At 37.1% G+C, this 15,477-nt stretch overlaps 1 protein-coding gene across 2 annotated transcripts in view; it reads right to left on the reverse strand.

Moving 5' to 3' along the window:
* Nucleotides 1–14,485, reverse strand: part of LOC108671309 (lethal(2) giant larvae protein homolog 1) — a 40,679-nt gene extending 26,194 nt beyond the window's left edge. For both annotated transcript variants that reach the window (XM_047885568.1, XM_018158824.2), the window contains exons 1-3: nucleotides 14,319–14,485; nucleotides 5,999–6,096; nucleotides 5–89 (exon numbers count right to left, since the gene is read on the reverse strand). In XM_047885568.1, coding sequence (XP_047741524.1) covers nucleotides 5–89; nucleotides 5,999–6,096; nucleotides 14,319–14,399 — 264 coding nt within the window. In that variant the 5' untranslated portion in view covers nucleotides 14,400–14,485. The remainder of the gene's footprint in view (nucleotides 1–4; nucleotides 90–5,998; nucleotides 6,097–14,318) is intronic.
* Nucleotides 14,486–15,477: the final 992 nt, after the last annotated feature.

Raw genomic sequence — 15,477 nt, forward strand, 5'->3', positions numbered from 1 at the left:
TTACCTTGCCAGGTACAAAAGAGATGGCGGTGACGGCATGATCGTGGGAGTCATGTTGACCGTAGAACTCAACCCCCGGTGCACCGTACCTGTATTGCCTTGGTCAAGGAAATTTAACTGGAAATGTGGTTAGTGCAAGAACAAGTAACGCAATCCAACCTATAGACCAATAGGTTTGATTGGTTCCCTATAAACCTATAGGTTCTAGACCTATAGGGAACTTCAAGCAACTGAGTATAGTGTGAAGTAGAGAAATAATCATAGTCAGATACAGATATAATAACGCACTTGACCAGGTAAACCTACGGGATATGACGCTAATGTTGTCAAATTGCTACGAGCAGCAGGTGAATTTTTACACTACGTATATGCAATAAATTAATGATGAATTGATATTTCATCATTTTTATGCAATACTGTAGGTGAATTTGTACGTAGCGCAACAGCCATCATGTGAACTGATACGTTGTGTAACAACAGGCAAGTGAACTGATACGTTGTGTAACAACAGGCAGGTGAACTGACACGTTGTGTAACAACAGGCAGGTGAACTGATACGTTGTGTAACAACAGGCAGGTGAACTGACACGTTGTGTAACAACAGGCAGGTGAACTGATACGTTGTGTAACAACAGGCAGGTGAACTGATACGTTGTGTAACAACAGGCAGGCGAATTGATGCGTTGTGTAACAACAGGCAGTTAAACTAATACGTTTCGTAACAGAAAGGAGCTGAACTGATACGTTGTGCAACAGCTCGCGGCTAAAGCCTCGGTTCAAACAATCAAACAATTCGATATTACACGCAGCGCGGATATGCATGACTGTAAGAATTGCAATGATAAATAGATTAGACGTGATCAGGTTCAACAACCTCGACTGTCACGTTCGTCAACTTCTCCAACGTACGTCATTGGCAGAATTAATTAATTATCACAGATCAATTGGATATAAAAAGCACTCAAAAGTGACATCTATACACGCACCTTCACACTGAACACAATAAGCAAGATGCAATAAACGTGCTCACGCTGTCGCAAGGAACTCAACGACACCGCGTCTAGGGGAACCGGAAAATCAACTCAGCCAAATTCAAGGTAAGGTCTGCAGCTGGTGTCCCAAAAAAGCAACGGCTTTTTTTTTTGCTTCTTTTTTCACGCACTCCGGAGAGGGCAAAGATCCGCAAAGGATCCAACACGTCACCAGAAGATCGATATCGCGGCCATGCAGACACACGCGGCTGTAGCGCCGCATACGCGTTACCGACTCGCTGCATACGACACTTGTGCAGCGCATGGACATTTTATGGTTCAACATACTTTCAAAACTCGCTAAGTGAACGTAAGTACTTACGCTCTATTTTCTTGTCTATGATTGGTGGATTTTGCTTGGAAAACCGTCAATGATTGGCTGATGAACTTACGTTCACTTAGCGATTTTTGAAAGTATGGCCAGAATACGAAGGTATTACAGCAAGCTGGGTTAGTCACATTTGGATTACGGCATGAATCAAAAAATTATATCTATTTGGTTTTAGGACTGATACAATCTGATCTAGAAGAATAGACTATTTATTTCTACACAGGTAAACTCAAGCAACATAAAGCACATATGAATTAGTTATTTTAATATCATTATCTGGGATACGAGTAAAGAAAAATAGCGAGACAATGTCAAGGGTGTGAAGTACCGACCAAGTTGGTTAGCACCTAGTGCAATAAAAAAATAACAAAATACTCGACGATAAAAACAACTTGGTGGACCGTGCGGTCGTTGGCGTCAGAGAGAAGGCAGATGGAGTCACGTAAGGCATACAGACCGCCTCTCCGCCCTGCCTCCACCTCCCCTCATTGTCTGGCATTGATGAGGCAGTTACAGCGCTCGTACTGCACAACCACTCTCCCATTTACTTTAATGAACTAAAACATTCTTATTTTGCAGCACATTACGTCTTCTTCAGAGGCCAGTTCGTGGAAAATTAGTCAGATAAAAGCTTCCGAGTTTGGCCCGCTTCCAGTAGGAGAATGACGGCAGAAAGATGTGGCCGCTTGTTCATTCCCCGCGCCACGATGACAATTGTTCGGACATCACGAGGCGGGCTGCAGGCTAATTAAAAAAAATATAAACCCTTCAAAATCGCCCGCGGCAAACTCCTGAAATTCCGCGAAATCGAGTTAGGAAGGGTTATAACTAAGAGGGTTGAAGTTTTGTGCTCTGAATATATGCGTTATTTCTACAGTAAGATCCGCATCCACGATTTGACAATTCAAATTCAAAATCGCTCACAAAGTGGAAGAATGAATTTTGAGATCAAAATTTCATGCGACAATTCCAACAAATTCCAACCGTCTATACATCTTTTTATCATCACCCAAAATACTGAGTTTATTTAGAAAAATATACAACTTCTCTTTCTTTTAACCTGCGCGTACAAATCCAAAAAGCGCACAGCGCATCCAGTATGGTGACAGCCAAAGACTCTGAATTCGTGAACGCGCGGCGCGACCGTCACGACTCACGTAAGTAGTAACGAAAAAAAAAATAAATAAAAAGGAAAGCGTCCATAGCCTCGCACTCGAAACGCGCTCGTCCAAACAACTACATCGTCATAGTCGCCATCATCAGGGAGGCTGCCAGTAACGAGCGACATCCTCTCCATTGCTGACCACCGGTCACTTCAAATGCACGAGGTGCCATGTATAATGGCACAATACCCTGTATGGTATACACTGGGACCTAACACTGTCCGGGGTGCGATACCTACCTTTGTACAGCGATACCTACCACTGCCACCGAAGTACCTTGTTCACTGGGACCTAACATTGTCATACCTAACAGACCTGAAGTAATAACTGAAAGCTGCAGTGCATCAATTTTGCGTTCGCTCACATTATATACGCCACAATTTACGGTTGTCGTAATTACAATGAATTCTATTATTATTGACAGTATAAGTTGGATAGATGAGTGTCAAGTCGGTCAATAAAATAAACTATTGAAGTAAATACAAGTATCAATAACAGAGCTTTCCTGATAAGAAATAATGAATTATACTCCTGGCTTATAAAGACTCCAAACCAACCCCGCATACATTCGCTTGATCTCCTAGAGGGAAAATATCTACGGGTCAACCACAAGCCGTAAATAATTGGTGTAATTTTCCCCCGCAGAACCTAATGATTATCCGGAGTGAGGGCTCCAGACCGACGACCCTCGGCACCCGCCCCTCTAAGGTGCCGTAGAAACAAGCAACTTTTCTAGCCGCGACTCGGCTGGAAAAAAGTTTCTACGCGAACTTTTTTTTCAGCCGCGACTCTAAGTCGATTACAAGCGACTTGAAGCACGAGCTGCGCTGGCCCATTGACTTAAATTACAAATAACGACCAAGGAAACTTATTGTGATCGCTGTTCTTGATAATGAACCGCATCCGATACTTGCCGCCACGCCACGGATTGCGGGAATTTTCAGACTTCATGATTGATTAAAATTGATGTATTTGTTTTCTAAAATTTTGTTAAATGCAACAATTGACTACTGAGCGTAGCATCGTTAGCCACGTGTCATTATTAGCTTGTCCGGTGATTACAGGAATTATAAAGACTAATTACACCCGCAGCCAACAACGAGACAATGAGCGATGGCGACAGCCGCGCATAACGTAACACATTATAAGCTTCTAGTATTGATACTGCGGCAGAGTAGAGAGCGATAACATGATTAGTCATTTCTCTGTAACCAGTCACGGGCCACTCACATCAATGATAAATAACAGTTGTACTTATTTAATGTCATTGTTAATGTTTTCATTCGTATTGAATCAAAATGATACAAAATTAAAGGTAGTAGGAACGAAGAAACTTTAATTTTTAAAGATAAATATAAAATTGTTCTAACGACAACGTAACATTCTACACCTTTCTTCCACAAAATGCAGTGCGTACAAATATGTTCATGCAATTTAGTCAGGACTATGTCATAATCATTAACTAAATTTGGTTCTCATGCGAGGAAATCTTGCCAAAAGTCACCAAAGAATATTTCAGAACAAAAGAGTCCTGAACGTAACAGCAATGAAAATTAAAGCATGGGCATGAAACTATCAACAGGAAATGACAGAGAAAATAAAGGCATATAGCGAAGCCCGCAACGGACAACTGCAGAGGCATCACATGCTCGACATGACACACACGGTGATCGCATCACATCGCACGGGTGATCGCATCACATTGCACGGGTGCGTGAGGCGATATCAACTGATAATAAGTATGTGAATAGAATGGAGAGGAGAGATAAGAAGGACGAGACCAAACGCGTTGGTTGAATAATGGAAAAATAAGATGAGAAACAGGTACGCAAAAGGCGCAACACAGTAACTTATTTTGGTTCGGGCAAAACAAACATTTGGTAAATAAATATAGAACAATCTACTCATGACTCAAAAAAATGTGGGTACCATTTCTAAGACTGAGAAAATTCCATCAATTGATTTCAAACAAATAAAACTCCATTGAAATACTGAGGCTTTATCATTAAATGTAATGCTGGAAAAAAAACTTTGAAAAGAATCTTGTGTGGCAACGTTAAGCTAAATTCGAGGCTCTAAAGTATAGGTATTGTAGATTTAAACGACAAAAGTTAGGCTAGTCAAGCAATAGAAGAATATGAGATAAATAGGATTGATTATCTAGTGATATAGATGGTTTATGCAGCGCAAGGTTATGCCGTCGGCCAATGGGGCAACAATGCCACAGAGCTCGCCACAGTGGCTCAATATAGTGGGTCTTTGAGGTGCCACTTGAGCGCCGCTCGCACGACACGGCTTCATGGACGACAGCAGAAAATTCTCATACAGGAGGGGAGGGTTGTAATGTAACCAAAGAACGGAGTTGCAATGTAGAGAAGAAATGGAATTTCTTGCTAAAATGGAATTATTTCAATTATTTATTTATTATTCAGAAATGGAATTTATTGTCGAGAAACAATTTCCACTTTACTTACGTCAATCAAAAGCAAACTAAGACAGAGAATTCGAAGCCTGAGGATCGGTGAATAATTAGGTTCTGTTCACAAAATTTAATTGAAGAAAAGAACGAAACTGGATTAAATCGTGAAAATTTACGAAGTTTAGAATTGCAGAAGGAGACGTGCTCGAGAAGCATTTTATGTCGAGGTGCTGACCACCAATCAGAATCAATCAAGAACCATTCAAGCCCAATAACGGCATTACAACGACGCAACCAGCGACCACAGTTGGGTCAGACATTCTACCTTCTTACCCGCACGTCTGGCTGCTTAGCAAGAACTTGAACACGAATATGGTCTCAACGCCTTTTCAAGAGGAATTTATCTGCAATTTGCTTAATTATTTAGGTCATGAGCTTTTAAACAATGCAGCAGAAACAATTGATACTAAAGAAATCTTGGGGAAGTGAAAATTAGTGCATATCCTTATGGTAACATAGACGCCGAGAGACAGTCTATTAGTATAACTGTCAGTTTTGGTCAAATTACTGTTGAATGCATCAGGCATGCCCTTATATTATGGTTCACAGCTCAGCATTTCCTTATATTAAAATATTTGTGGCAGATCTTTAAGTAACTGTAAGGCAGAACGCAACGAGGAAAATACTGAGTGAATTACAATGGGTATACCTACTACACAATGAGTGAAGTGAGTCATTATAACGTGCAGAACTTTTACTTGAAGTAAAAAGAAATAAGAAATCCAAGTGTACACGCATAGAATGAATATACAAGCAAGTAAAACACTAAATAAAAAGTCAAGAGCACTTGAGATATCAGCTTAAGAAGACATGCCATGCCATGCCTGAATGATTCAACACTTCCACAAGAAATCTTCTCTTCGTCATAGTGAGTAAATAGCTTAAATGAAAGTCAGCAAGTTAGTCCCAACTGAGAATACAAGAGTTTATAACATGAAAATATAAATATACTATAGTAGTATATGGATCACAATTTGTACAGAGTAAAGGATACACAGTAACAGCAGCAGTTCGTGTAGCCACCGCAAGGAGCTTCAACTCGGGGTCGTAAGCCAGGGCCGAGGGCTTGTTGGGGAAGCCATGCTGGCAGGCCTGGAGGATGAGATAGAACATGTAAAGCACAACATAAACCATCAAATTATCATGTACTTGTCTAGCAGTCAATTCTCAAGCAAAAATACACAAAGATGTTCATAATTAGGACAAAATAGTCAGAGTCATGATTCTAAAAGCAAAATTATGAAAAAATAGTACTGTAAAATGGGGTTACTTTGACCGGCGGGGTAACTTTGACCACTTTTTCCTTTTTTTTTAACAAAAACCCCCAAAACTCAAAAACGATTTGACATAGAAAAATTTTGTCAATGGCCATCAAAGGCCTAATACTGAGGCTACATAACACAATAGAAAGATTTAAAAAGTTTGCATATCTAATAGGTTAAAAAATTAAAAATGTGACCCATGAAAAAGAGAAAAAAATGGCATCATTTTGAAAAATAAGTGGTCAAAGTTACCCCATTTTACGGTATTGTACAGAATGTTTAAAGCATGATTTAAAAACAAAATTGGTTGTTGATCTGAGTCATGGTAAATGAACAAACCATTGTTAAAAATATTCATATTAAACATTAATACTTGATATTGGTTAGGATTGATTTGAACAGGCAGCATCTTGTATGCTTTTGAAATATTGATTTAGTACAATAAATCTTTCTTTAGTCCTGACCCAAAAATAACAAAAATGTCTTCAGATATTTCTTTGATTCAACATTCTCTCTAGAAAATCAAAACAAACATATTGGTAAAAAAGCCTCAATCAAGAGCAATATTCATTTCATAGAAAAATGAATTTCGTTACAAAACTAAGATTTCATTATACAATTACTATGTAAATAATTAGCTAGGAAAAAATTACTGTTATTTCTTTGAAATAATTATTAATGAGGTTCTCACTTTGATTTTTTCCTGGAACAACTATGTTTGGTATATTCATTAAATTGATAGAAAATTCATAGCTGATAGTACATTAATTTAAGCAGAATTGTTGAACAGCACTCAATTTTCATACATTTTCCAACCAGAAAAGAAATTATCCCATCAATGGCCTATTACACTACATTTCCATTTTATCATCAAAACAAGTCCCTGCAAGAAATGTATTTACTTATAGGTAATTGGCCTAATAATGCTTTGTATATAATATTTAGCTTTAATGAATTTCTCATTGCATAGTATTGTATTGAAGCATTGAAACCAGCATTAATAGGGGGCAAATGATTAATATTTTTTCTTAAGGGGACCGGCTACCCTAAAATTTTAAATTTTGGCGTTTTCCGGTTTTTGTGCTCATCTTAAAGCTGACATTCTGAGCTTTCCAACGATACTACTGCGATTCATGTACGGCAATATTGACGCACACGGCCGGGCTTTAATGGGGGGCACGGTTTTTGTGCGCATCTGAAAGCTGGAATTCTGCTCTTTCCAATGGCACCACTGCCATCGCTGTACGTCAATATTTACGTTAATGACGTCTCTTTAAAGGGAAGCGGGTGGGAGAGTTCTTTAACTAATTAGATATAAAGTAATTAGCTGCTGAAATCTTTGAAAATAGTTTCTACGTGAGTTGTGCTGCAGTTACATGCTTAGTCTCATCTTAAAGCTGACATTCTGAGCTTTCCAACGATACTACTGCGATTCATGTACGGCAATATTGACGCACACGGCCGGGCTTTAATGGGGGGCGGGGGGTGGAGTTCCTTCAGTAAATAGACCTAAGAAAATTAGAGCGGCAAGACTACATATATTGATGTATCTGGCATCTGAGCTCAGTCACCCTCGTAACTTTGTACGGAGAGGTGTGCTACAAGTTGCTGCTAGCACTCTTGAGTGGATTAAGCTACAGAAGCCTGTAGTTTGGTATCCATGCTACATTGAGTGTCTATTTCGGGGCGCGCGGGACTTTGTTGCGCCGTCCTGAAAAGTTCAACTTATTGTCACGGTATTGTATTGTCCTCCTACAGTTTTCAAGCTACAGCAATGAGACATACACCATTCGATTTGTAAGGACCATACCTAAAAATTTGATGATCATTTTTTGAATTTCTGTCTGGTTCATTTTTTATATGGGGGAGAAGGGGGGGAGGGGGGAAAATGAGAAAATTGGGATAAAACACGCTTAAAAAAAACTAAGGGGAAAATGAGAAAAATTATCATCAAATTTTTAGGTATGGTCCTTACGAACCGAATGTTACGTGTCTCGATGTTGTAGGATGATATTTGTAGGAGGACAATGATTTTCTAAAGTACCCCTTTTTAGCCGTTTTCTATGAATTTCATGTTTTCTATGAATTTTTTCAAAAAATTCATAGAAGCAAAATGTTCTTATTTTTACATTTTGCGTATGTATGTGAAGTTTCATGATGATCGGATAATAACTGTAGAAGTTTTCCGGAGGGTAGCCGGTCCCCTTAAGCAAACTACACTAGTTCTTGACAGAGCTTTGGTTAAGTAAAGTTGTTTGTACTTCTGCTCTGAGAATGGCAGAAAAGAATTGCCACCAGAACATCAAAAGATGTTCTTTTGCAGACTTATTTGCATTTCCCCTGCTTGCCACATCATAATTTTGACATTCATAATTGTCTTCTGAAACACATAGGCTTCATTCTTTTTCAGAAATCCAATGTTGACATAAAACAAAACAAAAAAATCTCAATTGCCACAGTGTTGAACAGTTTTGCCTTTTGTTTTTTCTAATTTAAAAAAGATTTAGGTAGTACCAGACTAAAGCCCAAATTTAATTTATCATCATCAGCCATTGGATCTTATTAGCCATGGTAATGACTGAAAATTTTATCACAGAACAAGAAGTGTAAATTAAATTAGACCAACATAGTAAGCCCTCATAGTATTATAAGCTGGTATTACGTTATGTTGAAATCAAATAATCAAATGCATCTTCAGAAAACAAATTTAAAAAGCAGTTCTGCAGTAAAGCAGTTGTTCTGATCCAAACTACAGCAATATAGCAGTGTGCTCTTTTAACCCAAAACAAAACACCATTTGAGTTAAGAAATTTTGATACAAAATAGTGATTGAATCAGTGGGATAATGTGTAAATGGCACCAATTTTGAAAACTCAAGATAATATCAACAGTTATTTTTGGCAGGACTCTAGCAAAACAACAAAGTGTCAAGGTAAATTACATTCATTAATGGTGTATAGATGGTAGCTACATTTTGCTGTTGAGAGTAATTTTTTTAAACCAATTTTCCATTGCATTTTTTTGGTAGTCATTCCAACAGCTTATTCCTTAATGTGAAAACAATTTTATTTATAGGTTTCATTATGTATCATAATTCTTATCAATTTAGTTTCCTCAAGCATTTGGTTATTTGCATGACCAAGGCTGGTATCATCATGGATCCTGGAAGTATCTGTCCCCATTTCTTAATATTATATATGTATTAAACTGGTTCACAGGAATGGAAGTTTTGTTAAAACTTAAATCCATTTGTTGAATACCACTATGGATGTTTTAAGACCTCCTTGAAACACATTAAGAGCATTGTAAGCAGTAATAACTGTCAAGACTTGACCTGAACTTCAACATCAACACTGGCAGATGCATTACGGTATGTTAGTTATACCATTGATGTTGTGGTGTAACTAATATTCACCACAATGTGACAAAGTAAGGAATTGCAATTAGAAGGTTAGTTAACTGTTATTAATATTTCAATTGAATATAAAAACAAGCTTATTGAAAGTATCAAATTTTTTATAAATTTTATTCAATTCAGATCAGAGCAATTTTTTTCATTGGCTTTTCTCAACCAAGACAAAGCAAAATTCTTAATTTATTGGCAATTTGGCAACATAATTCCAACAATTATTTTAATGCATTTTGGAGGTTTCTGGAAAGGCTGACAAAAGACTTGTCAAAGACTTGCCTCTTTCTTGAAATTTAGTACGCTGCAATTTAAAAAGATAAAGGTTAAACTCAAATGTGTATATCACAAATAAAACCCCATTTAGTGAACCAATATGTTTTTTAGCTGTTTTAACGGTTTCAGCACTAGAAACCGAGGACGTCTTGGGCAAATTTACAGCTGGACTTGTGGCCGGTCTCACGATCAATCTCCAAATTCTATTATCAAGGAATATCTCCCAAACTAATTAATGCAGCTCAATGAAACTTGGAACATGTATTCATCATAACCTAAAGTAAATCTTTAGCTCATGAAAATTCTTTTAATATCAGCTTCATTTGTAAGTTATATTGCAATATAGGCCAAAATTTGCAGTGATCAAAGAATTTCTTCCAAACTACTGAACAGATTTGAACGAAATTTCAAATATACATTCCTAACTATCAAACAGTGATTTTTTAGCTTATTAAATTTTTTTTATTTTACCTTTATTTGTGAGGTTTTTTTCATTTCACCATCATTCTTGATACCACACTTCCTTATATTTGGCCCGTATTGCCAGGTAATTTGTCGCTTAAATTCACAGTAATCAAGAAATTTCTTCTAACTACTGAACAAATTTCAACAAAACTTTGAATATAAGTACCTAACCTCCCAACGGCGATGTTTAGCTTGTGACAATTTTTCTATTTTGCATTTGTTTGCAAGTTATACAGATATAGGAGGAAGGACCGGCTTTTCTACTGGCTGGTTTAACCAAGAGCCATTTACAAATAGCTGTATAACTCGCAAACAAAGGCAAAACAAAAGATTTGTAGCGCGCTAAACATCACCATTGCTGAGTTTAGGTATTTAAATACAAAGTTTTGTTTAAATCTGCTCAGTAGTTTGGAAGAAATTTTTTTATTACTGCAAATTTAAGCACATATTGCTGTTTAAATCATGAATGAAGGTGAAATGAAATAAAACTTGCGAACATAGGCACAATACAAAAATTTTCATGCGCTAAACATTACTGTTTGGTAGTTAGGGCAGTAAATTCAAAATTTTGTTAGAATCTGTTCAGTAGTTTGGAAGAAATTGTAAATTTCGGCCAGTATTGCTGTGAATTTTGGCCTGTATTGCCTTTTTATATTGTTCATGCCGGCTATGGCAAAAACAAATGAAGGCAAAATTAAAAACATTTTTGCAAGCTAAACATTAGTACCGTTAGGTCCTAATAAATACATGTACCAAGTTTCATTGAGTTAAGTTCATTAGTTTGAGAAATATTCCTTGACGTTGAATTTGGAAATTGGCCATGAGACCAGCTGCGAGTCCAGCCGTTAATTTGTCTGAGACGTAAACCCAGGAGAGGTTAAAAAAAACAGATCTGGGTAAAAAAAAACATTGCTGTGGGCCATGTGCTGCATGTGTTGTGTATAAATTGTCAAACAAACGTTTGAACTTCTGACTGCCGCCCTCCTACTGCCCTCTTCTTCCTTACCGCCCCCAAAATCTTTCCACCGCCCCTAGCGGGGCAATATTGCCAACTTTGGGATTTTGGGAACCACTGAAGCATAGTAACAAACCAGTGATTTTTTAGAATCAGTTCATTTTTATTTATCTCATTTACGTAGGGTAAACGCGGTATATTCCGACATCGTGGGTAATTCTGACACCTCTCTAGTTTTTCCTTTATATTAAGCTTTGTCTTAGTTCCACGCATTCATTGATGGTTGAAATAGTGACGTCATACCTTTGCGCACCAAACTATTGCCAAAACACTAGGTTTGGGCCGTCTGGCGGGAAAATGTTGAGATCCAAAGAGAGACAGTGCATGCCACCAGTGTGGAATTCTAGAGGGATATTAAATTAACCAGTACACATAGCATATTGGAAAGCAGGACCTGAAAGCTTGGAAAGGTCAGGAACTTTAACACTTTCAGTCAATTATTTGCATATCTTTATCTTTTTCCAGAATTCCAGCTGTGATTCGTTAATGGAATTGTAATGTTATCTGCTTTCTAGCTGTGATTGGTTGATGGGGATGCTTTCAAGTTGTGATTGGTTAATGGGGATGCTTTCAAGCTGTGATTGGTTGTGCCATAAGCCCCGCCCCCAATATCTTTTATGTACTACAGTACTGATTAACTAAATATGTACTTAACTTAAACTTGATCATTACAAACAAAAGGCCTGGATATTTCTCAAAAAAATCCATTCAATAAAATAAAAAATATCCACCAAACAAGAGACATCTAAATAATTCTATAGCAAACCTGAGGTACTATACAATTGAAACAGTTTGTCCACTTTTGATCCACCTTTTCATTTATAGCTAGTCATTCACCTCATCACCTGGCCAAGCACTGCATCAAAGGAAAGCTTTTCACCTTTGGTGGTGGAAAGCTTTTTTATAAGTGAACTTCCATTCTTAGAATTCCAGCCTGCATGCCACCCAGTGAGATCATCGAAAAATGTGTCAAAGTTGATAGTTGACCTTGCTCTACCAAATAGTGATAAACTGTTTGTGTAGAAAGAATATTATGGTTTGAGACTTTTAAATACGTCTGTGAATATATTAGGAATCCTTTAAGTATACTTGTATTTGCTGATTTCAAGTGGTAAATAAATTAATAGATGATTAAGTTAAGAAATGGATTTAGACACATAAAAACTAATTCCGACACAACTTGAATTGGACACACATAGCTCATTCCAAGCTGTGTGCAAAAATTAAAATTTTCTTAATTAAAAGCTTAATTAAGTAGTGTTCAATATTCAATAGTGTTCTAATTCAAGGCCATGTCATATTCTAATACAGCTCACACAGCGATCGGAATTTGAACACATGGATGTTGGAATTACGTATTAGTAGAGTTTGAAGCATGGCCGGAATTCGTCTCACAATGTGCCAAATTTAGTCACACACAGCGTCAAAATATAGGGATTTGGTAGGGTAAACGCGTTATATTCCGACATCGTGGGTAATTCCGTCACCTCTCTAGTTTTTCCTTTATATTAAGCTTTGTTTTAGTTCCATGCGTTTGTTGATGGTTGAAATGGTGACGTCATACATTTGCGCGTCAAACTACTGCCAAAACACTAGGTCTTGGCCATCTAGCGGGAAAATATCGAGATCCAAAGAGAGACAATGCACGCTACCCAGTGAGATCATCGAAAAATGTGTCAAATTTGACAGTTGACCTTGCTCTACCAAATAGTGAATAACTGTTTGTATAGGAAGAATATTATGGTTCGAGACTTTTAAATAGTCTGTGAATATATTAGGAATCCTTTAAGAATACTTGTATTTGCTGATTTCAAGTGGTAAATAAATTAATAGATGATTAAGTTGAGAAATGGATTTAGACACACGTAAACTAATTCTGTCACAACTTGAATTGGACACACACAGATCGTTCCAAGCTGTGTACAAAAATTAAAATTTGCTCAATTAAAAGCTTAATAATTGTTAATTAAAAGTGTAATTAAGTAGTATTCAATATTTATTAGTGTTCGAATTCAAAGCCGTGTTGTATTCCAATACAGCTCACACAGCAAACGGAATTCAAACACGTGGATGACTAGTGTTTTTGCAGTATTTCGACACGCAAATGTATGACATCACCATTTCAACCATCAATGAACGCATGGAACTAAAACAAAGCTTAATATAAAGGAAAAACTAGAGAAGTGACGGAATTACCTACAATGTCGGAATATACCGCGTTTACCCTACCGCGTTTACCCTAAGTTTGCATTCTAAAGGCTTTTAAATAAATATAGCAACACTTTGTGATGGTACATCGTTGCTGGCGCATAGTGCGGTGTTTTGCAAGTCACGTAAAGCAAACAGAACTTGAGTAACGCATTCGGTTATTTTTTTATAGTTTCTCATTTCTCGATGCGGCCTTAATGTGTCGGAATATACCGCGTTTACCCTACTCAAGATTTCAAGATTTAAACTAATATTTTATGTATGATGATTGATGATGCTGGTATCCATAATATTTTGCTGGTCTACTTATAGGAGTTAAAATTGAACTTTAAGGTGAGTCTAAATAACTCTGCTTTGCCACTATGACTGAAGTATGGGCTGCACTATCATGTATGGCTATCAATTCTCAAGAATCATTTGAACAGGTTGAAGCATTTTTAGTTTCATTACAACCCCAGTCCCAGTGGCAGTGAGCGTACCTATAAAATCTTAAAATACAGCAGTGTAAATTTTCGAATAAATGGCGGCAACTACATTATTTGCAGATTGCAGTCGTCACGTAAGTGGGAGGCGTTGAACCCTGCCATAACCCGTTGAGGTGCATCATTCGATTTCGGACTGACTGTCCTGCTGAAGCGTTTTATTTAATTTAAATCAAGTAAAATTTTAAAATATTATGTACCTTTGTATAAGCAAATAGCTCCTTCTGCTTTTGAATCCGCTCAGGAGTGAGCTTTTGCTGGTGTTTCATAAACTTTAGCATGATTCATTAGCGGCGAAAACACGGGAACACAAATTCAGTGGAGAGAGTCTAGACACTGCCTATGCGCAAGCACAGTGCCAGAGCACAACTAGTCAAACTTGTTATTGTGACTAATGTATAGAAGACACGACACGCGCGTGAATACATTCGTACTTCGCTGGTTGAAACCTATCCAAAGAGGAATATAGAATCGAAATGTATTTATGTACGCTTAGAGATGTGTTTTGTTCTTACGATGAGAATATTTCCTTTATAAGGAATGGACGCTAACCACCTCTGCCGCATATCAAACCCTTTATTATTCCCTTCTGTCACTATGATGTCAAGCTATTTCAAAGTTTTACCTCATTATTTCCCCAATATATGACTTGGGAATAAATAATGAGAAAACAAGTTATATGATCAATGACAATCATGCTGTTTGAGTGTCTAATGTATTTATTATACATTATGGCATTTATGATATGCCTATCGTTAAAAATTCAATTAAAATGCATTTCGTTGATGACACAGCTCGACAAAAATTTTTACTGAAAACAAGCAAGCAGGATAAATCTCAAAAAGAGTAATTGTCCAAAAGAAATTGCGCAGATATTTTCAAATTCGAGAGCAAACGTAGGAAGTATTTTTTAATGAAACATCAATTCGTATAATTTTGTTTCCTACTTTAAAATATTTAATGCTTTGATCCTCTTCTGATTTGCTTGAATTAACAACACAGATTTATTATGTTTATTTATAACTATCTGACACTTTATCGGCAGGTGTCCAAGGTTCAGAGAGCCTAAAATATTTCGGAAACTAATAGACACAGCTGGATGAAACTTTGCACACCTATTTATTGGAACCAAACTATGATGTTTAGCTCCTAGTGGGCATGTGTGCGAAGTTTAATCGAGCTGTGTTCACTAGTTTGGGATATATTTTAGTTCACTGAACTTTTGACACCGGCCGCAAGAACAGCCATAAAAACGTCCTAGGTTAAATTTATCGATGACGATTCTTGCGGTTAGGTTAATGAGATACGCCAAAACAAAATATTTGATGTAATGGGATGAAACAAAATAAATAAATGACG

Source organism: Hyalella azteca, unplaced genomic scaffold (assembly GCF_000764305.2).
Source record: "Hyalella azteca isolate HAZT.00-mixed unplaced genomic scaffold, Hazt_2.0.2 contig2444, whole genome shotgun sequence".
Taxonomy (NCBI): domain Eukaryota; kingdom Metazoa; phylum Arthropoda; class Malacostraca; order Amphipoda; family Hyalellidae; genus Hyalella; species Hyalella azteca.